The 16,691-nt window shown below is 51.1% G+C and overlaps 1 protein-coding gene across 4 annotated transcripts in view; it reads left to right on the top strand.

The window, feature by feature from the left end:
• Nucleotides 1-16,347, top strand: part of WDR3 (WD repeat domain 3) — a 40,645-nt gene extending 24,298 nt beyond the window's left edge. For all 4 annotated transcript variants that reach the window (XM_037910168.2, XM_037910159.2, XM_043538769.1 and 1 more), the window contains exons 12-27: nucleotides 55-148; nucleotides 1,609-1,710; nucleotides 2,585-2,670; nucleotides 3,671-3,806; nucleotides 4,738-4,794; nucleotides 5,280-5,380; nucleotides 5,896-6,007; nucleotides 6,111-6,245; nucleotides 7,762-7,812; nucleotides 8,591-8,656; nucleotides 9,627-9,719; nucleotides 10,254-10,301; nucleotides 12,342-12,385; nucleotides 13,052-13,180; nucleotides 14,269-14,362; nucleotides 15,057-16,347. In XM_037910168.2, the coding sequence (XP_037766096.1) occupies nucleotides 55-148; nucleotides 1,609-1,710; nucleotides 2,585-2,670; nucleotides 3,671-3,806; nucleotides 4,738-4,794; nucleotides 5,280-5,380; nucleotides 5,896-6,007; nucleotides 6,111-6,245; nucleotides 7,762-7,812; nucleotides 8,591-8,656; nucleotides 9,627-9,719; nucleotides 10,254-10,301; nucleotides 12,342-12,385; nucleotides 13,052-13,180; nucleotides 14,269-14,362; nucleotides 15,057-15,212 (1,504 nt within the window). In that variant the 3' untranslated portion in view covers nucleotides 15,213-16,347. The remainder of the gene's footprint in view (nucleotides 1-54; nucleotides 149-1,608; nucleotides 1,711-2,584; nucleotides 2,671-3,670; nucleotides 3,807-4,737; nucleotides 4,795-5,279; nucleotides 5,381-5,895; nucleotides 6,008-6,110; nucleotides 6,246-7,761; nucleotides 7,813-8,590; nucleotides 8,657-9,626; nucleotides 9,720-10,253; nucleotides 10,302-12,341; nucleotides 12,386-13,051; nucleotides 13,181-14,268; nucleotides 14,363-15,056) is intronic.
• The last annotated feature ends 344 nt before the right edge of the window (nucleotides 16,348-16,691 follow it).

The following is a 16,691-nucleotide window of genomic DNA, read 5'->3' on the forward strand; positions in this document are numbered from 1 at the left end:
AGGGGCAAGGTCTGTACACAACAATGGAATCTCGCATGCTGCTTGTACCCACAGGTCGACCCTGCAGTGTATCCGGACCATGGCGTGCGAATATGCGCTCTGCTCACTCTTCGTCCCGGGAGATCGGCAGGTCATCATAGGAACTAAGGTAACTGGCTCCCCCCTGGAGCTCCCCTTGAGACCCAGCCCCTGCCTAGGCTAGTGGTTTTCAAACTGTGGGTCGCGACCCAGTACTGGGTCGTGGAATGGAAGGCACTGGGTCACGGTGGCTCTGGTCATTACCACTGACCGGGCCATTAAAAGACCCGGTCGGCGGTGCTGCCCAGCTAAGGCAGGCTAGTCCCTACCTGTTCTGACACCGCACTGCGCCCTGGAAGCAGCCAGCAGCAGGTCCAGCTCCTACATGGGGGGGCCACGGGGCTTTGTGCGCAGCCCCCGCCCTGAGCACCGGCTCTGCACTCCCATTGGCTGGTTCCCGGAAGGAAGCCTGCCTTAGCACCCCTGCTGCGCTGCTGCCTAGGAGCTGCCCGAGGTAAGATGGCACCCCAACTCTCTGCCCCAGCCCTGAGCCTCCTCCCCCCAACCCAGAGCCCCTTCCTGTACCCCAAACCCCTCATCCCTGGCCCCACCCCAGAGCCCTGACCCCCCCCCCCGCACCCCAACCCCCTGCCCCAGCCCTGAGCCCCCCCAAACTCAGAGCCCCCTCCTGCACTCCAAACTCCTCATCTCCGCAGCCCTCATCCCCAGCTCCGTTGGGTCGTGGCGATCAACAATTTTCTTCAACTGGGTCGTTAGAAAAAAAGTTTGAAAACCACTGGGCTAGGGAACCTTCCTAAAAACTTCCACCATTGCTAGTACTGGTTCAGCTCCACTTGTGTTAGCAACGCTGGCAGCCTTAATGAAAATGGGCTGTCCCTGGTGATCTTACCACTGCCCTGTAGCCCTTTTCAGAGCATGTCTGATTCACTTAGTGCTGAAAGTGCCTGTGGCAGTTGGTGCCCTTTCTGCCCTAGGTGTAGCTCGTGTGGGTTGAGCTGGCTGGTGTTAGCAATGGTGGGATGTTTTTGAAAATGTCCCTAGTGTAAACAGGGTCCCTGGTGATTGGCTGTGTCTAGTGCTCATTTACTGCTTTGCGGGCCAGAGACGGGAGTGCAGCAGGTCAGGAGTGAGGTGTATCAGTAGAGCTGCGTGTAGAGTTTCCAGGCCAGGGACAGCTGGGGATGCTGCAGGTCAGAAATATGTCCTCTGTGCTGAGTCCATAGATGGAGCTGGTGCATTTCTCCAGTAGGATTCTGCCTTGGCACCAGGATGTTCCTCTCACGCTTCATTTTGATCTGAGAGCTCCCATGTTCCCCCTCCCTGTTATGTCTCTTTAATTTAGCTGGGCTCCTCTCCTACTGGCTAACTTGTTCTCCACTGGGATCCTTGCTCCTTTAATCACAAATCCTTCTGTCTCTGGGACTCTATGCTTCAAGTTATCACACCTTGTTTGTGGCTCAGGCCTGCAGACTGGGCTTTGGACCTGTTCACTGCATCTCAACCTGTCTTGGCATGTACTAGAGACAGAATAAAGTTGCTGACTTGCTCTCTGTTAATTTGTCTCCCCAGACAGGGAAGCTGCAGCTGTATGATTTGGCCTCTGGGAGTCTGCTGGAGACACTTGCAGCGCACGATGGGGCCCTGTGGTCCATCTCTCTTTCACCCGACCAGGTAACTTTCTTTTAGTGGTAGGTCTGCGCTGCTCTTAGGAAGCCTGCGTCTCAGGGGTGGCTTTGAGGATGCAGAAGTTGGCATTGTAGGGTTTTGATGTGGGGGGTGTTTATCACCTCCGCACTTTTGTTCGGCATTATAAAACATTCTGCTGTTCAGTTCTGCACACCTGAAGCTGTCTTGGTAGTACACCAATAGCCCTCTGCTGTTCTAGTGTGGGATGTCATTTTCTGTGTTTTCAAAACAGTGACAGCTCATTGTCTTTCTGGAACACTTCTCATCTGCAGATCCTAGAGCATTAGGAAGACTTTATAACTGATCCCAGGGGTGTAAATATGCCCCCTGGAAATGCGATTCTACAAGCAGACCATTTCTGTGTGGTTGATAAAGTGTTCTAGGTGCAATAATATGGTCAAATGGGTTTTCACCCTACCCAACGATCATACACACACATCCACTATCTACAGCAAATCAGTCAAGTTGCTCCGGAAGGTTGTCAGTACACTAGACAACCTGCTGGTATAGGCTACATCTTGATTTATCCTGCCCACTCCACCATCTTGAGTTCATTCCACCTGAAAAAAATCCCGTCTGCCAAAGCCTTTGAAATCCAAATGTGTTTGTGTCTTCTGCACAGTAAATAAAAGTTCTGTGTTCTAACTGAACCAATGGTCAGTGTAATCTGCTCTTAAGCTTCATGTTGTAGGAACTTAAGATCTAGGCTGGGTCTTAAGGTCTTATGAACTTAAATTCTGGTCTGGAACTGAAGAGCTAAAGGCTCTTCAAGTGTAAGGACCTTGCTTTGGGTGTATTCTTCCTGAGTGCAGTGAAGGTGCTCTCACTTGCTTAAATTTTAAACTTCTTTCTCCTTCAGCGTGGCTTTGTAACAGGAGGTGCTGATAAATGTGTCAAGTTTTGGGAGTTTGAGCTGGTGAAGGACGAGAATGGCACACAAAAGAGGTGAGAGAAAAAAGCCTCTCTGGAGGCAGCATTCCATCTCTGCATTCCTTCTCCCTGCTTGATGGTTTGGCCTTAGTTTTGTTCCTGGATGCCTTTGGTAACACGTGCTCTGTGTGTGTGTGTGACTAAACTGAAATGTGTGGAAACAAATATCTGTTCTGGCAAACTTCTTTATCGGGAACGTTTCTCAGGTTCAGGATGGTACTGAGTGAGACAGCATCTCAGTGATTCATTCTGCAGCCTAGCGTTTAGAGCACTCTTACCTGGCATGTGGGAGATCCAGGCTTGAATTACCTAACTGCTAGGTTTTAGAGCGAGTCACTAAAAGTCCCTGCTTCAGATCAGGCAGAGTAGGATCTGACCCTGGGTTTCCCACATCCCAGGTGAGTGCCCTGACCAGGCAATGAGGTGTTCTGGGGAGGGGTCTCTCTCATTTGTTCAGGAGAAATTTTGCACGTTCTTGTTTTCGTTCTGCATCGGACTGAAAACAAATTTTTGAAAGCCCAAAACTTTTCATGAAGCAGAATTGTTGTTTTCCTGCCAGCCCTGCTTCCATGTTCTTTGCAGTCTTGTGTTGCTGAGGATTTGTTGAGTCCTACTCACAATCTCTCATGGGATTCCCCAGCCCCCTTCCATATTTTAATTGCTTCATTTCATTGCACCATACTCCCTTAATTTCCCAAACTGAGATTGAGTGGCCTTGTGCTGCTTGCTGCATTCTGTGAATCTATTCCCTGCCATGTTGAATTCAAGTCACTTTTGGGTCACTGGTTTCCAGCTTCCCTGTAACTTCTTCTCAGTCAGATTCTCCATATAGGTGAGTGAGAGATTGGGCAGTGAAATCCATATATGCACAGCTTGTGGCTCATTTCAGTCCTTCTTCATTCCAAGAGCCAAGGAAGGTGGCTGTGTATTGGAATAAGCTTGTGGGTTTGCGTTTGCGTCCTTGGCGCTCTGTGCGCAAGGACAATGATGCTATTTTCCTCTTGGCCGTTGCTAGGCTCTCCGTGAAGCAGACGCGCATCTTGCAGCTGGATGAGGACGTTCTCTGTGTGCGTTACAGCCCCAACCAGAAGCTGCTGGCCATCTCCTTATTGGATTGCACTGTGAAAATATTCTACACTGACACGTTGAAGGTGGCCTCTTGCCTGGGTTGCATGGAGGGGTTGGGGTGAGAGTTGGTGTGGGGGGTAGTGAGGCAGCTGCCTGGAAAGGTGTGGCTTGGTTGCTGGAGCAGAGCTACAGGCTTACCTGGTGCAGTCACTGTTGTTACATGGGAATGGTACCTGAAGCAGTAATGTAAGGCTGGGGAGAGTTGGAGGGGACATGTAGTAATTAGCTGGCCAGTAATAACAAATGGGGAAGTCTGCTGACTTCTGGTTCTGGTCCCTATTTACTGACCAGAATCCCACCAAACACTGGCCAGAATTCAGTGGGAAATCTGCATTTAAATGGGGGGGTGGAATCAGGCCCTCCCCTGGCTACAAACATCCAGCTGCACAGGAGGGCAAGGCCAGTGGTGCCCTCCCCACTCAGTGCAGGAGCCTTGTGGGCCCCCTTCCCATCTTTTCCTTGCTCCTCCTCCCTGTGTCTGTGAAGAGATTTGGGGGTGGGGCTACAGCTCTCCTCCAGTCAACACACGGACGCCAAACTCTGAAGCCAATGTGGGAAGGAGAGCCTCCCTGCATGTGAGAGCACACTCCCTTCTTGTGAATAGTGCCTGGCAGTTAGATGGTCCTTGTGAAACAGTGAAACACTTTCCCACAGTGAAACAGACCAGCATATGATGGTTAGTAGCTGCACATAAAATGCTGACAAATACACAAAGGAAGCCAAGGAACGGGTGCTCTCTCCTCTCTGATCTGTCAGTGATCTTGGGTACTGTTTCTAACAGTATCAGCTGCCTGCCATCTTCCCTGTAATCATAGGTCAGCTGCTAACCTTCACTGTGAAGGTGTTTGGAAGCGCAGGCACCTCTGAATGTAGGGGATTTCGGGACAGAGCAGCAGGCTTTCAAAGTGCTGTGCCCAGTGTTTCTAAATAGATCCATTTCCTCTTTCTTTCCAGTTTTTCCTGTCTCTGTATGGACACAAGCTGCCGGTGCTCTGTATGGATATCTCCTATGTGAGTGAAGTGGGGCTGCTCACAAAAGATCTTCTGGAATTCTGCCGATGTTTGTGGCCTTAAAAACTGACCACAGCCTTGCTTGGGAATAGAGCTAGGCAGGGCCCTCTAGAATGGCGATTCTCAGCTGGACTTAAAAACCACCCAACTATCCACCCAAACTTGATAGGACCCAAACTAATCCTCACCCATTCAACAGTCCTTTGTTGGCTGCAAAGGATTGTGGGATTAGGTCATGACAAGAACCCACAAGTGAATTTTGGGTGGGGGAAAGTTTCTGTCGAGTTCGCCCCAACATTTCCCAGTCCCCCATTGGCAGCTTTGGGATGTAATACAGCTGTATGTCCTTTCCTGGTGGATGGAGACTTGTTTCTTGGGCCCCTGCTCATTAGTCATGTACTTTTCAGTCCTAGTGGCCAGCTCAGAGATCATTGTCATCCCTTCCGGGTCAGTCATGCCCCTTCTCTCTGCCTTGCTTGGTGTAGGACGGGGCCCTAATTGCAACTGGCTCTGCTGATAGGAATGTGAAGATCTGGGGCTTGGACTTCGGCGACTGTCACCGGTCTCTCTTTGCTCACGATGACAGGTAGGCCCTGGTGTGGTGGGCGGTAGACTCCTCCCTGCAGATCCACTGATCTTTGCCCTGGCAGTGACATCTCTCCAGTGCTCCTGCAGGGGTGGGATGTGGGCCCCTGGTCTCCTGTGTGTGGCACTGCGTAGGCACCAGAGCAGACAGGCGCACCTTCCTGAGCAGTGGTTCTGAAGCACTGGTCTGTGGTGCTCTAGCTCTCCCCGCTTCCTCAGCGCTGAGCCTTGGTGCTCTTCAGCTCATTGTTTGGTGCTTGTGCCCTGCTGTGGAGCTTGGCTGAGCTCCGCTGGGGTAGAGCACGCAGGAGAGCGGAAGGCAGCAGAGGCTGGTACAGTTGATGTCGTAGTCTGGTAAATCTCTTCCCCCTACCTCCTGGAGTCCCTGCAATGCCCAGAGAGTGCTGCCATGGGGCAGGCAGAGAGGGGGCTGCTGTAGAAAGGGTGTTGGCTTCAGATATTTCACTGTCTCCTTTTCTGCCTGTGTGATGGCAATCCCTTTCTCTCACTCTTCAGTGTGATGACCCTCCAGTTTGTCCACAAGTCCCATCTCTTCTTCACGGCTGGGAAGGACCACAAGATTAAGCAGTGGGATGCGGATAAGTTTGAGCACATCCAGACCCTGGAGGTAAAGGGTTTCAGAGAGTGACTGAGGCCTGGGCAGCTCTTTTCCCCTAATGACTGGGAGAATTGGTGGGGGTCATGTCTCATCTCTTCCCTCTGACCTGTAGGGACACCACCAGGAGGTGTGGTGCTTGGCACTCAGTCCGAGCGGAGACTACATCGTGTCTTCATCTCATGATAAATCCCTGCGCCTTTGGGAAAGGACAAGGGAGCCACTAATCCTGGAAGAGGAAAGGGAGATGGTAAGAGCATTAATGTTTCCTTGTGGTCTCCTACAAGAGACAATTCCACCCCTAGTTTCTCCTCAGCCACTAAATGCCCCTTCTTAATCTTCAGAGGATCTTACGCACCTAAGAGATCTCAGCTCACTGTTTACCTGTGTGTGGGAGCGAGATGTCCGGAAGTGACTGGAGTATTCCGGGGGATTGCTGGTACTGCAGAGAAAGGCACAGTTGTCTCCAGCATGATCTTCAGGTGGCTCAAGATTGCACTGGCTGTCTTTTCTTTTCTCTTTCCCTGCTAGATTGCATTGCAGACTCCTAGCTAACGTGCTCTCTGCTATGCTGCTCCCCAGGTTTCCCTCCAAATAGATGTTTTGTTTTCCCCAGGAGTACTGGCTTCATCTTCTCCTTTTGTTTTTTCCTTCAGGTCTTTTCCTGCAGGCCCCTCTTAACTTTCTACCCTCCCTGGTGTTTGGGGCACTTTCCATCAGTGACAGCAATGGGGAGTTTGTTAATTAGATGTCGTGTGCACAGGTTGCTCCGTTCCTTAGTGTGAGAGGCCCATGCAAGCTCCTCTCCACCTGGGCCTGCCATGGCTGCTGTGGTCATCACTGCAACTAACAGACACAGGACTGAGAGAGTTGAGGGCAGCACCTTCTCAATAGTAGGCCCATGGCTAAGGGGAGCTGGCAGAGGCCTACCTTGCCTCTTGAACTTGTGCTTCAGGGTTCACCTCTTCATCAAAGCACTCCCCAAAGTGCCAGTGGAGGAGAGAGTGCCTGTCAGCATGTGCAGAGGAGGAAACCTGAGAGTCAGTGATGTCTGGCCTGACTCTTCTGTGGGGATTTTGCTGTGACCCTTAGGACCTCAATACCCCTGGACTGCCTATTAGAAATGCTGATGGCTATAGGATGATATATAAACCTGCCAAAGGGAGGTAGATGCCCTTTTCTTAGGGGAGCTTATCATACATCTCTTCCATGCATCCAGAACAGTGAGTTGGCCCTTCCGTGGGGACGCCACAGCTCTGGACACCAGAGGATGGATTAAACAGTGCTAGGGCCGTGGTAGTGTGCGAGGTGCCAGTCAGTGCCCTGCTGGGACTGCTCCTTCCTGCAGGATGGGCTGATGTCTCAGGAGGGAGCAGCTGTATCTGGATTGTCTTAATTTCGGCTGGACTAGCTGATGCTAGCGATCTCTTTGGGCTGCCCGTGTGCCCAGCCTGCACACTTGTTCCCCGCCTGCCTAGCAGATGCCGGAGCCGTCACTCACTCAGCCCTGCTGTGGTGAGCACTGGTGTGATTGTGCAAGTCAAACCCTTGGTGTGGGCATCTTGAGCTCATGCTGGGCCATTGGAGGAAAACAAACCTGGGAGCCTGCATTGGGCACCCTGCCAGGGATGTCCCAGATTTGAGATTGGGCGGCAAGGTTCACACGAAGCCACAGCGTTCCTAGGAGGAAGCTGAACGCTTTCACTCTCGCTGTTTTACCTGCGCTCCCTGCCCATGTTAACGTATTGCTTTCTCCTTCGCTGCAGCAAAGGGAAGCTGAATACGAGGAGAGCGTGGCTAAGGAAGATCAGCCTGTGGTGAGTAGAGCTGTCTCACCAGCAGAATATTAAGCAGACTAAAATGCTCATGAGCTCGTCTGGATCTGTACTTACGTGAGACCTGTAAGGAACGCTGGGAGGATCTAGTTCACTGGTACTGGCCCAGTGTGGAGCGCAGGGCAGCATGCCACTGGAGACGCTGGCTTACAGGAGACTGAAAGCCAAGGCACTCATTAAGGCGTTCTGGGCCCTTCTTGCAAGAGCGAGGGGTCCTGGCCTTATTCCAGTATAGTAACTACAGTCTGTGAATCCCAGTTCCTGCCTTCTCTCCATTTCGTACATCACCAGTTCAGATCCACGCTAGGTCAGCCGTGTCCGAGGCCTGGCTCTTCAGTGCCTTTGTTATGTGTAATGGATGGGAAGCAGCGTGTTTAGTGATTAGGGCAGGAGGCTTGAGTTCCTTTGCTGACTTTGTCACAGCCTCACTGTGTGACCTTGGTTAGCTCTCTTCGCCTATTTTTCCCTATCCAGAAAGTCACCTCTCTCATGGGGCCATGAGGGTTAATACTAGTTCGGTGCTTTGGGACTCTGAGCTGAAAGTAGTTTATTTCTATATCAATCCATTACCAGTGTAAAGCACCAATACAGGGAACTTGATGGAAAGCCAAGAACATGAGAGGCAGGGGAAGGCATTGAGCTTTAATATGCAGCGGGGATGTAGACTGTGGAAGAGGGTTGAGCTGCCTGGGGGCTTCATTAGCTGCTTTGTTGCCTAGTGGGAAGGACTGTAGCTTGAGACATGTCTTGTGTCTTGCAGGTGGCTGGCGAGACCCAGGGAGAGACTGGATTAGCAGGAAAAAAGACCATTGAAACTGTCAAAGCGGTAAGTTAGTGTGGGTGTTGCTGGTTCTTTCCTTTGTTCTCCAGTGTTACTGATAGGCCAGCAGACTCCCTGGAAGGGCTCATGCTCTGAGGAGCAGATATCTGAGATGTAGGGCACAGAAGTAGACTTTCCCTAATCAGGCAGAGCAGGGTCACCTCAGCCCAGAGAAGGAGTTTGTGTCCGTCCAGAAACGTGCCAGGTTGGTGCCTCCCAGGGCAGTACTGAGGCCATCTCCCCTCTCTGGGACATTCCCCACCCAGCCAGCAGGCATCAGGGGTGAATGGATCTGTTTCCTGTTTGTAAACACAGAATTAAAAGCTTTGCATATTCTTTTGTTTAAGCCAGTTGGCTCCGCAGGCATGCTCTGTGGTAATGGGACTCTCCACCAGAAGCTTAGATTTTTGCTGTGCATGATCAGGATGTGTTGGTCCAGCCAGTCAGGCATCCTGCTCCTGGCCAATCCCCGATACTTCAGAAGAAGGTGGAAATGTCTCATAATGCCCCTTGGCAATTGTACAATGCTGTGGGAGGGTGGAGTCCTGGGGATCCCTCCGACCCTTGCAGCAATCAGCCTGAGGCTTGGCTACTCTTACCTTAGCAAGTAAAACTACATATGGTCAAAACTGACCAGCCCAGTATTCTTTTTGAAAAGAGAGTGCTTTGAGGAGTTACTGCTGGACAGCAGGCTGGAATTGCCTGTAGATGTCAGAGGAGCACCTTGAGAGAGAAACAGCACCTCCGCAAGCTGGGGAATCCTGAATGTTGATTGATTGGCTAGTGCAGGTCACATGGTTTCTACATACTAACTGGTCAGTGGTGCCATGTTTGGAATCTCATGAAATGCTCTTAAGCTGATAAATAAGAGCTCCCCCACCCCCGCTCCCCGTCCTCCCAATCAGGACATGAGCTCTGCTTTGGCCAGGCCTTTCAGCTCCTGATGTGACTGATGTGCTGCTTTTGTTCTGCACAGGCTGAGCGGATCATGGAAGCCATCGAGCTGTACAGAGAAGAGACTGCAAAACTAAAGGAGCACCAGGCCATATGTAAAGCTGCTGGGAAAGAGGTGAAGACACCTGGACATGGATATACCCAGTGAAGTGTGAATGTGTCCAGCCAGCTCCATCTCCTCAGGGAGGAAGCTAAGCAGGCAAATAAAGAGTTGTGGCAGCTAATCCATCTCCTGGCAGAAGGGCGGCATCATTCCCTAGTGCGCAATTAACAGTGCATTTTCTTCTGGTTTTTAATGTCTTGGACTGCACTGGGGCTTCTGCCACTTCCCCTGGGGAGATTATTCTATTGCCTAATAGAAATCTCTGCCAGGAGGTTTTCCCTACCATCCAGCCTAGCTGTTCGTTCTTACCTTCATCCCATTATTTCTAGTTATATGGGAGGCTGATGGCTGGCTGGGTGGGAAAGAATGGAGATGTGTAAGACAAAATGCCCTGTATGTTCTGAGAATTACACTGCTCTGGCTACTGAAAACCACCTCTCTGTGTGGGGAGTTCCAGGTAAAGGCCTGACAGTGTGCTTGTCTCTTACTGGAAACCGTGTGCGTGTGCATGTACCTGCCTTATTCTAACCCGTTCTCTTTCTGCAGGTTCCCCTTCCTGTCAACCCCATCCTCCATGCCTATGGAAATATTTCAGTAAGTGGGATGCCCAATTCATGGGCTGTGCACAGTCTGCTCTTGGGAGTCTGGGTCCTGGGGTGTCCATTCACGCTCATGAGTTCAAGAAGCAAATTACATTGTGCTGGCAAACTCTGAATCTGGGCCCAGACCGTCAGCTCTGAGCACTTGAGAGGTCAGATCATGCTCAGAAATGCTCTGTGGGTTTGGCAGGCGCAGTATCTGCTCTCTGTTGAAGTGTTCTTGCTGACTGGAGGCCTGTCTGCTGTGTTGCTGTGAACCATGTAACAGCAGTAGCTGGAAGCCAGTTTTTCTTTAGGAGACCCATGGAAGTTCCAGTTCCTACAGCCGCTTTTCTGCTCTTGCCATGGTGGGGTGGCCCTGAGTGGAATGCAGAGCTCTGCCTTAGGCAGACTCCTTTTGAAAGGATTGGTGGGACTCAAACTCTGCACTTCTTGTTTAGGCTTCTCAAGATATTTTAATTGAAATTCCATGTAAGTATAGAATGTCACTATTACAGCATTTGATGTGCTCGTGTAACCCAGTGGGCAATTTTCACTTCTAGATACTAGAAGGTGTGTATTTGTTTATAATAGTGCATTGAAATGAAACATTCTGAGCTTATGTGTACATTTATATTCCAGTTGTTATGCCATTGCCTAATTTATTCCTCCTGTGTTAAACAGGTCTATAAGATCTCTACATACACGCTAATGAATTTTTCAGGCACCCTTTAGAAACCCTTGTCACTCCTTCATTCTCTTTGGACAGTGGATGGTGCTTGAATCTCTCTCTCAGATGGAGCTGCCTTTTTTTCTCCTGCTACTTCCCTGCAGGAGGCCTAGTCTGCTGTGCAATTTGTGACCCAGGAGGTGCTGTTCAGCAGATGAATGAGAGGAGCTGGGGCTAGTAACACTTTTTAGGTAACTAGTTTTTGTGAGGTTTTTTATATAATTTAACAGCTTAAGTGTAAATGGTGTTTATCCATATTGCATCAAACTTGTTCCACTAAATTGCAGAACTTGTATAAAATGGAGAAACACTTTATATTCAACCTGCTAAATTATTACAAAAATCTCACCAGTACTAAAGTTTTTTGAAAGCAGCTTGTTTCATTCATCTCCTGAGCAGCCCTTTGTATCCCAAACTGTCAGCGGATGGGAAGTGCGGTGGCTTTCTGTATCTCTGTTCATTCTGATTGTATTTAACACCTCTTAAAAGCATGTTCCTGTGTTTTTATAACTACACCTCTACCCCGATACAACGCGGTCATCGGGAACCAAAAAAATCTTCGCGTCTCATAGGTGAGACCGCGTTATATCGGGGTAGGGAGAGGAACCGCTCCCCACCCCAGCACACCGCTGCTGCCCCACTTCTTCCCCGCTCCCTTCCAGGCTTCCTGCACTAATCAGCTGTTTGGCGCGGGAAGTGTGGAAGGGGCGGGGAGGAGAAGCGGAGCAGCGGTGGCAAGGAGGTGAGCTGGGGCGGGGAGCGGTTCCTCTGTGCCCCCCGCCCCCTTACTTGCTGCAGCCCCCCACCTCCCCCCCCACCTCAGGTCACCTCCGCTCCGCCACTGCTTCTCCCCCCTCCCAGGCTTGTCGGCTGATCGGCGCGGCAAGCCTGGGAGGGAGGAGAAGCGGAGCTGCAGCGCGCTCAGGGGAGGGCAGAGGAACTGCTTGCGGTAACACGAATTCAGATATAACGCGGTAAAGCAGCCCCACTCCTTGGAGCACTGCTTTACCGCGTTATATCGGGGTAGAGGTGTAACATGCTTTGAGATTCATTCAATCTAGTGCAGTGGTTTTCAAACTGGGGGACTCAAGCTCTCATCGGGGGGAATGGGAGAATAATCCTGTAATGGCGGACAAGGCCATGAAGATTTGTAAGTAAGACATGGTAATCTAATCATAGGAATATTATGACCCTGTCTCAGATGGGGGTATGCAGTAGACTACATTGTTTGGAAAGGGTCTAAAAAGTTTGAAAACCCCCTCATCTAGTGCTCCCCTCGGGGCACTTCCTGACATGCCAAGCTGATGCCGTTTCCTTCTGTTACAGCCCTCGGCGTATGTGCTAGAAGTTTTCAAGAAAGTCAGGTCAAGGTGAGTCTCATGAGGCTTCTTGCTGAGCAGGGTTTGCTACTGAGCAATGAAGCCTGGCTCTGGTTGGAGTCTTGGATTGGCCACTTATATTGGAGGTGGGCAGTGGTAGAAAGACTGGTGTGAATGTCACTGGTAGACTTGAAGTCATTTAATTTATTTCATGGCTAATTCTGTTACGAAAGCCACCTCTTTGGGAATGAGTGCATGCTGTGGCTGTAGAGTGTCTGCAAGTGGGGAGTAAAAATCATTCCTCCGCGGTGAGAGTTGGCTGAAACTTGGCCGTGCAGGTGGGCCAGGAGCTCTTTTACTCAGTGGAATGGAAGGAAGCCAGTGAGATGTTCCGGGCAGGCAGAGCTGTCTAGCGTCTTTCCCACAGGGCAGGATTGTCTGTCTCCCACCCAAATGCTCTCTGCTTGCTCCCTGCCCTGGGTGATGTCGAAGAAACTGTATTCCATCCAAACGGTCCTGGCTTTCTTCAGTCAGTCTTCCCAGTCTCCTTCCTCAGAGAGGGGAGCTGCCAGGTTGGACCGTGACAAGGCTGAGCGGCTTTGCACAGCATGTCATGCCTCCCTGGGGCCCATTCTGCCGCAGAGCAGCGGCTGTTGGTGCAGTGTGGTTTGTCCATGGCTGCTGTCGGTCATCCCTGTCTCTGCACTCTCTCCTCAGTGAGTTGGAGGAGTCTCTGCTGGTGCTGCCCTTCTCGTATGTGCCTGACCTGCTTGTGCTCTTTAATGAGCACATCCAGCGGGGCTCGGAGGTGGAACTCCTCTGCCGTGCGCTCCTCTTTCTGCTCAGGTGAGTCAGGCGTCGTTCTCTCACCTCACTCACTAGTTTGAATCCAGCATTTACCAGCATCTGACGCCTGGGTGGTGGCATGTATGAAACGGGGAGGGAGGCAGGGGTATCTTGGTCCAGTTCCTAGTGGACGAGCCCCCTGGCAGTTAGTGCTAGCAGACAGGCTCTGCAGAGAGACCGTGGGCTGTCTGGGCCTGAAATGCCCTGTGGCCCCTTCTGGTTTGAGACATGGCAGCAGGGTGGTGTGTAGACAGCCAGACCCACTGCTCCTTGCCTGCATTGTAGCTAGTGAGGGGCCTTTGATCTCCTGGGCTATGAGCCAGCACTTCCCCCAGCTGTGCTCACCTGAATGCCTGTTGTCCCTTCTCCTTGTGTAGCAGGAGTGCATTACTTTCTCTGGGCACCTGCCATGCTCGAAAGGGATACATGGGCATGCGGGGTAGGTCTGGATGACCCTGAGGTACTGCGGGATGAAGTACATTCTTATTTGGGCCTGTGGAGAATGTACTTGAGCTTTCTCTTCTTCCCCTGGAGTCCTGCCTGGCAGAGTTGGTCCTGTGTCCCCTGTATTTTGGAGGAAATGTCCCATCGTTCTCAATATATGTGACGGGGCTGTTGTCAGGACTGTGTGCGCAGCCAGGCTGGGTCAGGAGGGGAACATGGGTCTGGCTAATATGGCCCAGACGGGGCTGCCAGCTATAGTGTCAGTGTTTGAGATTTCAGAGCTCTGAAGTGCTGATGAAGCTGGGAATGACATTCCCTCATGCCAGCATTGGCCGATGGCCCATCTCACATCCAGCTCACCCAGAGCAGCCACCTAGGTCTTTAGCCGCTGTGCTGTAAAAAGAAACTTTATGAAATAGCCCCCGTTTCTTTTCCAGTCCACCTCTGTTGTAATATTGATCTCATTCGTTTGCTCTCTGATCCGTCTCCTGTGCCCAACTTGGTGGGATCTGCACCACGTAAACACAATTAAGAAAAGCCCTCACTTTGTTCTCCTACTGAAATCCCTTGGCCTATCGGAATGTCACTTTGCAAGGGATGCTGCATCTAACTGGGGTGCTCTCTCTGCCTGTCTTGTTCTTCAGGATACACTTTGGGCGCATCACAAGCAATCAGCTGCTCGTGACAGTGATAGAGAATCTGAAGAAGACCACCATTTCCAAAGTCAGTGAGGTCAGGGTGAGTATCTGCAGTGACCCCCCTGCCCAGACTCTGGCATAGTGACTGTACAAACGGTTACAGAAGGCATTGCTTTTGTCTCAAAGTCCAGTGTCCCCGTCTGACTCTTTCCAGCCTTCCAGTAGCCTGGCCCTTCGTCATATTTCTGCTGCATGTGGGGGCAGCAGGCTGGTTCCTGGCTATAACACAGTGGCTCCATCCCCTTTTCATTTTGCTGTGTGGTTTGTTCAGACTTTACTCTCCAGTATGAATGTACTTTGTACACAGGACACTGAAACCTCTCATGAAAGGGAAACCATCTTCACCTTTGCCATGGGCTGATGTGATTTACAAGTAACCCGGAGTGGGGGAGGTGGTGTCCTACTGGGGCTGAGTCACCTAATTGCTAGCTAACTTTCAGAAAGAGGGTTGTAGCTCCCTCCTCTTTAATACAGAGGAGTGGAGAACAGAGACTCCAACTCCCCGAATGCAGTGCTCCCTCTTGTTGTGGGCTGTGGCTGGGGTCTGCCCATTCTGCTGTGTTGATGAAGTTGGCTGTAAGCTGCACTGCATAAATCCGTGGGGCTGCATCTGGCTGCCCCTTTCCCGGAGATGGTGAGAGCATTCGTGTCTATGTGGGCTAGGGAGATGGTGACTCCCTGCACTAGCACGGGTGAGGAATACCCAGAAATGCACTGACCATCTGTCTCTGCAGAATGTGCTGGGCTTCAATATGGCTGGGCTGCAGTTCCTGAAGAGAGAGATTGAGGCCAAGGATGAGGTGACTTTCTTTGCTGATGCGACTGACCGTTTTGAGGAGAAGAGGAGGAAGAGGAAGAAAAAAGAGAAGCTGGTTCTCGCGATGGTTTAGCTTTTGCTGTCCATAATGCAGGGCAGAGCGCGGGGCTCATGCAGCCTCCATGTGTGCGAGGGAGCCTTTCTGAGGGCTAGTGGGCCCTGAAAGTCTCTGATTCAGTGACTGAAGCGGACTCCAGCAGATCTGCTCCTGCTCTTGTGTGCACAGAGAGTGTGTTAATTCCCTCCAGGGCATGTCACAAACCAGGGTGGAGTGAGTCCCATTCCCTGGCTTGGATGGAACTTCCTGTACTCTGCTGGGTACGTTTACATTTGAATCCTGAATCTGAGGCTGGCCTCAAAGGGGCAGCCCATCCCTTAGACCAGCAGCCATTAGAAATGGCTTGATTTCTTCCTCTATAAAGATATGACTTGCTCTCAGTGTTTTAACTGAGGGCTTGTCTATGCTGGCAATTTGCAGCGCTGCAACGTTCTCACTCAGGGGTGTGAAAAAACACCCCCCTGAGCGCAGCACATGTCAGCGCTGTCAAGCGCCAGGGTAGGGAGCTGCGCTGGGAGCTACGCCTCTTGTGGAGGTGGCTTTTGTAGAGCAGTGGAAGAGCTCTCTCCCGGCGCTCTGCCGGGACTACACAAGCCGCGCTTTAGCGTTGCCAGTGTAGACTAGCCCTGAGTGTAGTTTGCAAACTGCTCCTGTAACTTGCCAATGTGCAAAGGGGCAGGTGGCAGGACTTTGTGCTGATGTTGCAACAGGGAGTGGCTTACCGGGACACAGGCCGTGTGGTCAGACTGAATTCCCGTGGACTGATACAAGGCCTGGCTCTCCCCGTCCCTGGCCCTTTGAAGTGCTACAGACAGACAAACAACAGTTCCTTAATGTCAGAACAGCTCCTTGGAGCTCGATGTCAGGCAATGTGTTGTCTCTCCTCGTAACTTCCTTGGTGCCAGCTATGAAGTCTGATAGGCCTCGTTCTGGAGGACAGAGGATTGGAGGAGGGGCCCTGCACTGTGTTGTAGAGTTACCAGGTTCAGTTAGCACGTGGAGACCACGCTGTGTCCCAGATAATCCCAGCTGCACTAGCTCCAGTTCATGAGGAATTTACCACTGTCCAGAATTGATGCCATTTTTGTACTTGTCATGTACTGGCTAAATCACTGCTTGTTGCTGAAATAAACGGAAGTGATCAATTCTCTGCTGCTGCTGCTGTCAGGATGTCTGTGTAGTCTGGAATATGTGGGATCCTTTCCATAAAACAGGCTAGCGGGGGGCCCCAGTCACCCTGAGCTGCACTGTTGTCTGTGTACTTCGGTGAAAAACCAAATGCTGCTTCAGGCTTCCAGAACCAATGCTACCCTGGGGCCCCGAGCTGGCTCCCTCTTGGCTCACACAACAACTGGATTTTTAAGGAGTTGCAATTGAGGAGCCCTTTATTAGCTCCAATGTCTTTACATGATGCTCAGTTACTCCTAATGACAGGTTTCAGAGTAGCAGCCGTGTTAGTCTGTATCCGCAAAAAGAACAGGAGGACTTTTGTGG

This window comes from Chelonia mydas, chromosome 1 (assembly GCF_015237465.2).
Source record: "Chelonia mydas isolate rCheMyd1 chromosome 1, rCheMyd1.pri.v2, whole genome shotgun sequence".
Classification (NCBI taxonomy): Eukaryota; Metazoa; Chordata; order Testudines; family Cheloniidae; genus Chelonia; species Chelonia mydas.